The sequence below is a fragment of the Zonotrichia albicollis genome, chromosome 7 (genome assembly GCF_047830755.1).
Source record: "Zonotrichia albicollis isolate bZonAlb1 chromosome 7, bZonAlb1.hap1, whole genome shotgun sequence".
NCBI classification, from domain to species: Eukaryota; Metazoa; Chordata; class Aves; order Passeriformes; family Passerellidae; genus Zonotrichia; species Zonotrichia albicollis.
In genome coordinates this window covers 39307166-39319395 of record NC_133825.1, presented here as the reverse complement: position 1 = coordinate 39319395, position 12230 = coordinate 39307166, and the positions used below count along the sequence as shown (strand labels likewise).

Below are 12230 nucleotides of genomic sequence, written 5' to 3'. Positions count from 1 at the left end.
TGCACACAGAACTATTCACATTTGGGTCCTGCCCACACTAGCAGAAATCAAGCTCTACTGAGCTTGATTCAACATCAGCATAAAATCACCATAAACCTGAGTGAATTTTAGAACACTAACATGGGCTGAACAGTACCCCTTGAAAGGCTAATTTGCATTTACTGACATCCTTCCTCTTCCTTCAGTTAATGGCAGGACAGGCCATTTAGTCAGTGGTCTAAAGCTTTAGCTCACAAGACAGCAATTTATGCACCCTGGCAGGTGAAAATGACCCATTCAGCCTAAACAAGAAGGAGAAAAGCCTCCTGACAGCATTTCTCTGCCCAGTTCTTGTCTGAGACAACTCCAACTATCATCCAGCCATGGCACTTCTAACCTGAACTGACCGTGTCCCAGACTCCTGGGAGTCAGATCCCCTGACTTTGAATAATCACTTTCCTCCCTCTCCCCCGGCAGGATTTAGGCACAAAACAGTACATCATCCAAACACTATTTAAGTTCCCAGTGGCTGTGCATGCCTTGCTCAGGGGACTGATTTTTTTTCCTCTGGTGCTAATTCCATCTCTTAGGTTCATTTTCTGTCCATGCCCTGGGCAGGAGCTGCCATAGCAGAAGGATGCCCAAGGAAAATGCATTAGGACAAGTCAGGCACAAGCATGCCCCTGGAGGCAGAGAATTTAAATAAAGAATGAACCTGAAAAAGCTACCAGCATCCCTGTAGCCAGCACTGTTAAGAAAAATTCACCACAGGGGACAATCACAGGAGCAAAACACCTTCTGGCCCCATATTCAGGAGAGAGAAAGCAGGCACAAAACTGACCAGTGTGCCACCCCAGGGACAGGCAGAGGCTGGTGTCAAAAAGTCAGAAGCAACAGAAAAGGCCACATCTGCCCCATCACAACTGATCATCTATGTTCTGTAGAAACAAGCTGGCAGGGAATGCCCATGCTGCCTCCTCTTCAGGGAATTCACTTTCCATATATGCAGGCAAAAACAAATGGCAAGGTTCTGCCTTCTGTGTCATGTACATCATCCTTTAAAGACACAAAATTTGTGCCAGGCGCTGTACATACAGCTGGGTAGGGAGAAAGCCTCCCCTGTTCCAAATGTTCATCATTAAACACAGTTTTCTACTTCTCTCTTAAAACCATAAAACTCCACTGGGACTTTTTCCCAAAGAGAAAAAAAATGCTTTCAGCTCAAGACAGAAAAGATTGAAAGGACAGAGTCCAACTAACTGCCAGCTCTTTTCTACCTTACCACCATTTCCTCCCATCTCCTGATCAGTGACATCTGCAGATGAGAGCAGAGCAGAGCTGAACCCAGGGAGGACACATGCTTTAGGAGAGTTCCAAATTTCCAAATCCAGCACACCAACAACCATGCTCAGCCTAAGGAACCTGATGTGTAACTAAGGGTTCCAAACCCAGCTGTGACAGGCACAGAGAAACCTTCACTCTCACTCATACCAAAGCCTGTCCAAGCCACTGCCACCGTGCAAAGGCCACAGAAAAGGAACGAGGAGGAAGGGACCTGCAGTACCATATAATAGCATCAGAGCCCACAAGTTACAGTGGGGGGCATAGAGAGGGAACAGAGGAAAAGCAGGAAAAATCAGACTATGGCCCCAAATCATCCCTGGCTACATGACATGTAGGTTTTTTCTCATTATGTACTTACATACAAATTCTGTAGTTATCAGGTCACATATCCTTACTCACACATAAATGTAGGCATAGCATCCCCTACATTTCAAAACCAATTTTTTTTAAACAATATAGTGATTATAAAAGATGTAAAAAAGCCCAGGAAGATCCACTCTGTCCCCTCCCATTCTACTTTGAGGTGTTCCCATGCAGCTGATTTTGACAAACACAGGTAACAGCAGGCTTAGTTTTGCTAAACCTGTTAGGTACCAAGGGCAACAAATGTTACAGCAAACTCTCTCAGGGAAAAATGTGCAGCATTAGACAACGTGTTTCCCCACGAGGTGTGAAACTGAACACTTTCACACATATATTGACTCACTCCTGTGTTCTGACAGGTTCGATGGATCAGCTCTAGCCTCTCACCCTGTCTCCTCCAGGATGAGCACACGAGAACTCTGGCTCATTCCAGCCTGTCTGAGAACAGCATTCACTGGGCAGCGACTTTCATTACTGTTAAACTTTGTCTTTGGGAAAGAAAATGAGAATCTCCTACAGAAGACACAGCATTCTCAAATGATTCAATATTTTATCATCTAACATTTGATCTCATTCTGCAGAGTTAGACCTGCCTAGTTCCCCTTTCTGGGGGTCATTTTTCCATCTCCCCAAACCAGTTTATTGCCTGTTTCCAGGAGCACTACAGAAAGCACAAATAAATAATTTTTTTAAAAGCCAGAGAAAGCTGAGAGCCATAAGAACAAAACCTCAGTGTAACTGAGAAAGGCAGGCTTTGTTACTTGCAGTATGTGAGGTGGAACAAGTAATGCAGATAATCTGAAATTAATTAAAGGGAAAGGCGGGTACATTGAACCTGCCCACAAAGAAATGCTGTATAAGCAGACTGAGAATGCTACACTACCAGCAATTGTGCCTTTTGATTAAAGGAACGGAGTTTCCAGGCAGGACAGCAAAAACCAACATGAACACTTAATTAAGAAAATTAAGGACTCCTCAGTGCTGATGCTGTAGCTGTGGTTTAGGTGCCTTGAAAAAGAAACCATTTCTGCTTTGGATCAACAGACCATGCTATGTGTAAGCTACCACTGGAGGGATAACTTGGAATCATATAACTTGCACAGCCTGCTCTCCTCCAGTGCCCAAGGATGCACATCTGAACTCAACCCATAAGTTTCTCTCTGCCCTGAAAGTCAGCAGGAGCTCTGTACCAAGACTTCTGCTCCATTAACCCCTCACTGGGGTCCTCCACCAAATCCCCAGGAGAGGCTCAACCCATTTCAGGAGCCAACCACCAGCACCACTGAAGATGTACCAGCAGTACCCATGTGACAGACTGATGCAGTGTCAAAGCAGTTGCTTCCAGCATCCCAGTTCTTCAGCCCATCACTGACCTTTTTTTTTTTTTTTTTTTTTTTTTGCAGCTGCTCAGTCCTAGCTTTTATTAAATCCCAAACATACATTTTAGTCCCAAAGAGATCAGCTAGTGCAACCATGTGCAACCATGCTTCCTGGTAAGAATTCCAATTCTTTCTATCCCTCCACATCCACAAGAAAAGAAAGGATGAACACAAACCCGAAGATTTGTGCAACACCCTTCAGCTTGGTCAAAAAGTTAGAGTGCCAAGTGGCAGGAACCTGCAAGGGCAAGCGCGTCCTCTGCGGATCAGGCACAGGGAGAGAAGTGAAGGAGCCCAGCTCTCCTGCCCTCCCCCGCGGAGAGGGAGCAGATGGGCGGGGAGGTGGCTCTGTCAGCAGCGCCCCGAGCGGCGGGACAACAGCGGGGCAGGGGAGAGGAGGAGGTGGAGGGTGCAGCCAGGAGCGGCCGCGCTGCTTTCCCGGGCTGCACGGTGCGAACACAGCCTCGCCCACAGTAGCAGCGCCGCCGGCAGCTGCAGAGCCATGCCGGAGGTTGTACAGGCACGATTCAGGCTGGAGGGGACGGAGCAGATGAGAGACCCTGGCACAGGGAAAACCTCCTCCAGGGAAAAGCCTGGCAGCGCAAAGGGAGCCAGCATCACTGCACGGGATGGCGGAACGCTGCACCACGGCCGAGTGCCTGGCAGGACTCTTCTCTTCCCTCCCTGGCAGAGGGAATCCCAGGCAGCGGGAGTTTCCCAGAGCCTGTGACTCCGAGCGGGTGTCCATACCCACATTTCAGCAGCCTCTGCCCTCCCAGCACGCAGTCCGGGCTCCGGCAGCGCTCGCTCCCTTTCTCAGAGGCCCACGCTCCCTCTAGCGCCCGGCTTCGCTTCCCTCAGGCCGGCAGCCCGCGCCCTTCCCTCGGCCTGCGCCCGGGGGCCCATCCGCAGCACGCCCGGCTAATTAAAACCGGTGCTGTTTGGGGCACGCAGGCTCTGTGGTGCCCTGCAGAGCTGCATGCCTGGCGATTTTGTCGCATGTTGGAATAAAAAGGGGAAAAAACACCGTGACAATCTCAGTGTCAGGGCTGTGCCACTCGTTTCAATGGGAGAGCAATCAGGTCTCCTTCAGCACTGACAGGGAGGAACAAAAGTGAGATTTGATCACTCAGCATCCATCATTTCTTACTTTTATTGCATGCTGCGACTCCACTGGTTATGAAGGCTGGAAACTGACCCTAAAGTTTCCATGGCAGATTATTTATCAAATATGTTTACACCCACACAGACACATTTTACAATCATGCAGCAAATTTTCTTCAGTTGCCTCAGTCTCATAATACCCCATAAAGGCAGGAAAGGAAACTTCCATGCTCTCCCTTTTGCATGCAGAAAATATTAACAACAATGGTGCAGCCTGAACATGAGGAGAAGTTAGGTTTTAGGAAATTTTTTACTTTGGATTCCTACACAGAGTTTAAGCAAACCAGGAAGCTTGTATGCAAAGGCGTAACTGCAGCAAAGTATATTTCAGCTAAGGGATATTCCAGCTTAAAATTCCTGCTGGGCTCCACCAACTATGTCACCAGAGCAGTGTCCAACATGGCTTGCAGTGTGGGTCAAACTCCCACAGAGTAACAAACTCTCCCAGCCAAACAAGAGACAGTGAAAGGCTGTGCACAAGAGAGGAAAAAACTCATCTACCCACAATCCTGTGGCTGTAATTCAGAAAACGTGAAGGGCCCACAGGTCTCCTTGTTGTACTGTTCCATTTTTCCTCACCTCTGTATTCATTTCTCAATCTTATTTTCCACTGTTTTAGGATCCTTCAGGTTGAATTCTCCAATAGAGTAAAATAGCCTAGATCAATCTTGTATCAATTTAAACTGAGGATCCAAACAAATACTTTCCTGCTTTGGGGAATTTCTGCAATTTTAGAATTCAGTGCTTCACAAGGAACATGTCGTTTAATTTACTGTCTCAACTGAGGTGGGTTGGATTCGACACATTCAAACACAGATTCTCAATGGAAGATAACCTGATTCTCAATGGAAGATAACCTTGGCCAGAGCCCAACCAAACCCAAGCATTAACTCCACAACTGACAGGTCCCCTGCAATGTCCTCAAAGCAGCCCCAACCATGAGGCCTGGCCCTCAATTCTGGAATGAATCTGGAATTGTGTGCGAGTGCTGACTGATGTAAGCATGTACTGCTCTCTGTTCTACCCACAGACATCCACAGAGCTCAAGGAGCATGATACTACAAGTATGACTTGAGTCAATTCTTGACTGTTTGCAAGACCGGATTCCAGTATTCTTCAGTGCAAGTAACACCAAAGATCTTTGCCCTTAACCTGTGCTTTTCCCATTAGACAACACTGGTCTCCTAAGTCTTATAGAATCCCTACTACAAACACAGCTGTAAATTTGGAAACTCTCAGAAAGTTTCATCTCCCTACAGCCTTGCCTTCAAGAAAATATTTGTTTCATCTCACCTCCCTTTTGAGAAAAATCTCTCCTGCCTAACATAAATTATCTGCTCAAACCCCCTTTCAAAAGACTTCATCGTCTAATTGAATGAATGTTTTCCATTATAAAAAAAAATAATTAAAGAATCACATAGCTGTTTCTGTTTGCATTTAATCCACTTTGAAAGCTTAGCCACAAGTCCTAGGGCATCATGGCAAAGTCTGAGTACTGAGGTCTGAAGAGAAGCTGCTGATAGGCACCTCAGACAGGAGCAGTTCTGTTACTGAGCTTGGAACTACAAGAACATCAATAGTTTGCTGTGCCAGACAGGGAAACGGCCCAGGGAACCTGCCAGTTTCCTGAGATCCACAAACAGTACCCAGGTCCAAACATCAAACTGACTTTGCAATAAAACCAGTCTGGAGAGAAACAACACAAAAAGTATTTTCCAGATGCCTTCTCCCTGGTCTACTAACTCAACACAACCACAAAAGTAGTTGCCACGTTGATTTCATTTTTACTTCCAATCTTCTATTTAAACATTAATTAAAAATGGATTGGCAAAGTACTGGAGAAGGACTTTAGTAGCAAGCTACATTAATAAAGGTAGAGGAAAAACAGAGATGCATAAAGACATTTTGCCAGAGTTGGCCTACCTTCAATGGCAACAAGACCATAGCATACTCAAAAGCTATTTGAGAACAAAACAGTCTAGAATAGAAATTAAAATATCTGCCAAAGGCAGCGCAATTAATGTGGTTGCTCTCTCACCATTTTTGCATTCTAGGAGTAAACATTTTAGACTGAAATCCAGCTGGACTTTTGGAGCAGTTGCCCGTGGCTGACAACTAAATACAGCTTTGCCTGCCTAAAGATTTCCCTTCCTCCCTTCCAAGCATAGCAGTTTATTTGGAATTGCAAATAGTGCCCATCACACACCGCATTGCAAGGCATCTTAACGAAAAACTACCTGGCACAGAATGATCCCATTGGCCTCCCCAGCTTGTAATGCTCCATGGGAGTGAGTAATGTCTCAGCATCCAACCACCAGTACATTAGCAGATCACACCAGAACCCTGCCAAAAGCATTCAGAGGAATCATTCCCGGAAGAGACAGGCTTCACTGGGAGAACTTGCACAACCTGCTTGTCACTGCCAGCCCCCAGAGCTTGACAGGGCAAAGAAAAAGGATTGGTGGTAGTAGGAGGTAAAGAAAATCCATCCAGAGCAGAGTGGTTCCCAACAGATCATCATCTTTACATGAGTATTGAAAATCCCCAAAAACCTTCTGGTACCTTGCTGCAGCACTTCTTTTGAGAAGAAACTTTTCCTAATGTCCAGTATGACATATGTTGAGGCTGTTAACAAATATTAATCCCTCTTCAACCAAAAAGATAAGCTGCATCTTCTAACTCTACTTGCAATGTCTGTAAGTTACTGCAGCATTATTAGCCTCCTCTTTATTATCTTGTCCCAAAGGCATCTCATATTGGAGTGAATCTTGAAGCCACATTAACTCTAGAAATGACAGTCACAGGCCAACTGGACAAAACAGTGCAGCATGGCTGCCAAGACAAAACCAGACCCCAGTCCAGTGTCTGACCAGCTCTCATCCTGACTTTCCCAGTTTTCAGGGCCTGGATCATGCTGTAAGCATCCATGCAACTGCATGGTTTGCACAAGCAGCAGCTGCATCATTGAAGCACACCAGACTTCCACTGGTTTATCTTCTGCACTGTTGTACTACAATGAGATAAAAAAATTGCATTGCTGACATTTTTCATGTAGTATGATAAATCCAGCCCCTAGGATATAGAGGAACTTGGTCTGGCTGCAGCAACCTGCAATATACACATGCCTGAGACAAATGCCCTCTCCTGCTCTTACTGGGGCATTATAGTGCATTTCTCATCTTTATTCCAGAAGTTTGGGAGAATTTATGCTAGAATTTGGGAGATGTCTCTGTCCATGACAATGGGGATTGAGACTAGATCATCTTTAAGATTCCTTCCAACCCTTAATATTCAATGTTTTTGTGGAGTTTGCCCTCTGGTTACTAAAAAACGCAAAAGCATATATACATGGGATAGCTAAAGCATGCAGTGATCATAGCTGCAGCATCTCCACAGATAGTGGATTGAAAATGCCTTCCAGAGAAAGCTAGAAATGTGCATCTTTTCTTCTCATATGGAAAAAATCAATGCCAGCCACAATGCCACAGAATTTGTGGTAATTGCATCACGGAAAAAGCATGAACAAAATTAAGTACTTTCTATAAACAGCTGCTTTCATCAGAGGGACAGCTCTGAAACGTAACAAAAACAGTTCCCATTTTCCATTCCACCAGTGATCACACCAGGACAGCAATCCTAGTAACTGTGTATTATTCACTGTAGCTTCTTGGAATCTCTTGGAAAACCTACTATCAAGAAATGAGATAGTGAGATTTAAAACTGTAAGAGCATTAAAGGTGCCGCTATCTTTTTTTGCACATCCTTATTCTAGAAATCAGGGAGAGAGGAAGGAGGAAAAGATCCTATGAGGAATCAGATCATCTTCACAAGGAGGTTGGAGAGAGCATCTGATGAGCAGAACAAGGAAAAATTTCATGCACTAACATAAACATCTAGAGAGGGAAAACAAGTCTAGACTCAAAACTGTTCACTGAATTTGTACACAGCATATGTGTTCAGAGAGGAATGCTTTTGGAAAAAGAATGGTTTGCAGATCTTTTGGGAATAACAGTATTTTTCACTAAAAATTCTCCTTTCTTTAGAAAAGCCTTGGCAAGAAAACATTTTATCTGATCTCTCCAAGGTCCCTCAAGAGCTTCATGACCTTGCTCAATAAATGCTTCTATTAGGGCAGATTGATACTTGAAGCCCAAATAGAAGTCTGCTTTTTCCAATATCAGACCAACTGAATTAAACCAAGTGCCCTCCATAAGAACATAGAGAACACAAACCTCACTTCTACACAGACTAGCATTTTTGTATTTTCTTAACGATTTTCACTTCAAGATCCTCAGGTATTGTACAAAGCAGAAATGAATTCTGCTCCACACCACCACTTTGTGGTAGCTGAGTAGTACTATCCTCGTTTAACATGGAAGAGGAGATCCAGAGAGGTTAATTGTCTTTCCTAAGGTCACAGAAAAAGCCTGTGGGCAGGACAAAGCAGAGAACCCAAATTCCCTGATCTCACCAGCTTTTTGCCTTTATCATAATCCTGACCTCACTAGCTGCCAATACAGAAAACAAAAGTTTGTTGCCTGGAAGGGATTATGTTTTAGTAAGTGAAATTGTGATTTCAGGGATGCGTGAGAAAAGGGGGATAGGAGATTCACAGACACTTGCTTTTAAAATAAAAATAATTAAGAAGCAGAGGGTTTTAGCATTATAGGTAACAAGATGTCCAGCAGCTGCAAAGACCTCCCTTTTGTGGAGTGTCTGCAGATCTTCTTTACAAATCCATGCAGTTTTCAGGAATACCCCACCACTAATGCACAAAACTTGACTGATCATGTTTTTAATAACACAAAAGTGACAAAAACTGAGCTTTTGAAGTATGTTCAAGTAACAGAATTGGTAAAAGCAAGCTGTTTGCCTCTTTACTGCTTTGGGAGCCTGAATACAATAACACACAGACACATCCTACCTACTCTACCAGGTCAACTGACATAATCATAACATGAGTTAATATCTATTGTCCATTTCCAACACACTTTCCTGCTGCTTTACATCTCCTGTGACCTAAGAAAATTTATGCTTTGTGATGTGGGGCTGGGGACCAATGTGGCTGGCAAAAGAAGCCAAACTGTTTACTTGAGTGACCTTGGGCAAATTGCTTCATGTTCCTGTGCCATGGACACATCAACAGTACAATTAGGTTAAAACTGAGCTGCAGCAGAAAAACAAGTATTGGATTCAGCCTTATCTGTTAATTAATGAAAGAACCCAGGTTCAAGCATATAACTTTCCCTCTACACAGTTAAAAAAAATCCAATTAATTACTAAATGCAGTATGTTTTCTGAAAAAGACAGGAGACAAAAAGACTCAGAATGCTAGACCTCATATTAGGAAAATCACAAAAAGATAACATTAGTATTTATTTTCACTCTTGCTTCCCCTTCCTACAAACACCACCCTGGCAATAAACACCAGTCTTTTGCTTTAGCTTGTGCTTTTGAGTTGGAAGCTTTCAATGCATGGTATCCTGAGGTGCAAAATCCTAATGGCATGCCATGAACAATCAAGATATTTTCTTTCATTACCCTTCTCAGTCACTTAAAGAAGAAGGAATCTAGTTATTTAAATAGCATGTTTCTGTGAAAGAAACTGAGGAGAGTGAATTTTGTGAAAATCACTTTCTGAGCTGTGCTTTAGAAAAAAAAATAACCTTTCTTTCCCCTGCAAATGCCTACAGAATGAGTTTTCATTGCTACTTTAAGCAAAAATACTCAAAATTATTGGAAATCCATGCTGGGAAGGCATGGGGGAGGCATTTAAGCTTCTTTTACTCAACGCCCCTTGATTCAGCATCAAAATGAAACAAGAGAGGGCATATAGGTTGTTTTCTTCAGTACATGGCATGTTATGTTAAAAATAAATAGTTCTAGAGACAAGTGTAGTGTTGAAATATACCATACAGCTGTTTTCTCTTCAATGTTTGCTTTCATCTTTAATGAGAGTGAAATTCATGTCTGGCAAACACAACTGCCTTTAAAAATTGGTTAAATCAAAGTAACATCTACATTGCTGTCAGAATTATTGCCTAAGTAGCAATAAATTGACAAAAAAAATCAAGTAAAAAAATAGTTGAATTGCACATTAGAACCTATAGCTGATGCACAGATAGAGACACAGATAAGTAGGTAGACAATTTGCTTTTTCATGGCTAGTAAGTTCCATGAAGAATGTATCTGAAAATGCAACCAATCTGCTTTATGCTGTTAATTGCTTTATATTCATTTCCAATAGTGGCAAAACAATAAGAGAGGCATTTTCAAGGCAGTGACAAGTTATAATAATCAGAATAATGGGAATATTGTCATCAGACATAAAGGTTTCCCAGAGTCTTTTAAATTACATCTGTTCCCACACTACATGAGAGTAGGAATGGTATTTCTGATACCAAGTCAAAAGAAACTTCAAGTTTTGTCCACAGCCACCTGCCGGGCGTTGCAGAGCGGGCGTGAGGGAGGGTCCTGCACTATCATGGCACAACGTGTGGGCTTTTGGGACGTGCCCTCCACACACGCACACACACAGTCCCACAGGCTTCCAGGGACACCTCCGAGACTCGTTATTATTGACTTCGGGGAAAAGGCCCGAGATGACACGGATTTTTTTACAAACTTTCCACTCTGCTCGCACTACGTGCTTCCCCTCAAAGCTCCTTGGCGTGCTGCGGGGCTTTCCACCCCTTAATGAATTAATGGGATCTCTCTTGCCTCCAGCACTCACAGCGGGGCACTGGAGGGCTTTTCCACCAGCCCTGTGCATCAAACATGCCAGGCAGGGAGGCAGCGAAGCATGCTACGGTGTTTATTACATACAGGGAGACTGAGAGTGGGGGTCCCCAGGGCAGCGGCACACGGGACACGCGGGAGCGCAGAGCAGAGCGCTGGGGCCAGCCCGGCCCTCCGGGGCGCTGCCCGGGATCACGGCTCTGCCTCCTGGGGCGGGGGCAGAACCGTGCTCCCACTCGCCTTCACCTTTCCCCAGGAAAACTTTTCTCCTGCGGACATAGCTCCGTGCCCCACTCCCGCTGGCCATAAGGGCACGGTGCCCGCCCAGCACCCCTCTCCTCCCCGCAGCCCCGTCCCGCAGCTGTCCCGGCTCCCTCCCCGCCAAGCGCCGCCGGACCGGACCGGGTGGGGTCTGCTCGGGTGTGCAGGGCGGTACTCACGCTGCTGTTGTGTCCGGACCAGTGCACCATGGCTTGGTTGTGCGCCGCATCCCCGGTGAGCGCGAAGGTGGTGCTGCTCAACCTCGGCTCCTCGGCCCCTCGCGGCCGCGCCGCTCTCCCATCCTCCGGGGGCGCGCGGGGCTGAGCGCGGCCGCCGCGCTGCCCCTCGGCCGCGGGCACTCCCCGGACGCCGCCGGCCGGCAGCGCCCGGCGCCCCTCGGTGCTCCGGCGGGTCCGCGGCGCCGCCGGGCCCCGGCTCCCGGGCGCGCCGCCTCCCGCCCCCGCCGCGCGGAGCGCCGCTCCCCGCGGCCCCGCTTGGCCCCCCGGCTCCGCGCCCGGCACCGGCTCCGCGGCGGCCGCCGCCCCGAGCGAGCCCCGCGCTCGGCCGCCCGGCCAGCTCCGTAATCCTCGCGGCGGCGGCGGCGGTCGCTGCTCCTGCCTAAGGCGAGACGAGGAGGACGGCCAGGAGGGCGATGGAGATGAGCAGGATCTGCAAGTTATTTCGGCGCCGGTGCAACACCAAGAGAGAAGTAAGAACCATGTCCAGGCGAGAAAAATGGTGTGGCAGGTCGGAAAGCAGTTGGTCCCCTTCTCCATGCCTTTGCGGAGCGAGTCGGGGGGCTTGCAGAGGGAGGGGGGATGAGGCGCTGCGTTTAGGGCTTTTTTTTTTTTTTTTTTTAGGAAGAAAGGGGCCGGATTCTAATTATAATATTTATTATTTGCAAAAGGCGCCTCTTTCTCTGGCTCTTCTTCTTTCTCTTCTTCGCTTTTCTCTTGACTCTTTCTCAGCCTCTGAGACGATGACCAGGAAAAAAAAAAAAAA

At 46.1% G+C, this 12230-nt stretch overlaps 1 protein-coding gene across 1 annotated transcript in view; it reads right to left on the bottom strand.

The window, feature by feature from the left end:
- Nucleotides 1-12145, bottom strand: part of SORCS3 (sortilin related VPS10 domain containing receptor 3) — a 262386-nt gene extending 250241 nt beyond the window's left edge. Inside the window, exon 1 of the mRNA XM_074545187.1 lies at nucleotides 11408-12145. Within this exon, the coding sequence (XP_074401288.1) occupies nucleotides 11408-12004 (597 nt within the window). The 5' untranslated portion in view covers nucleotides 12005-12145. The remainder of the gene's footprint in view (nucleotides 1-11407) is intronic.
- Between the last annotated feature and the right edge of the window lie 85 nt (nucleotides 12146-12230).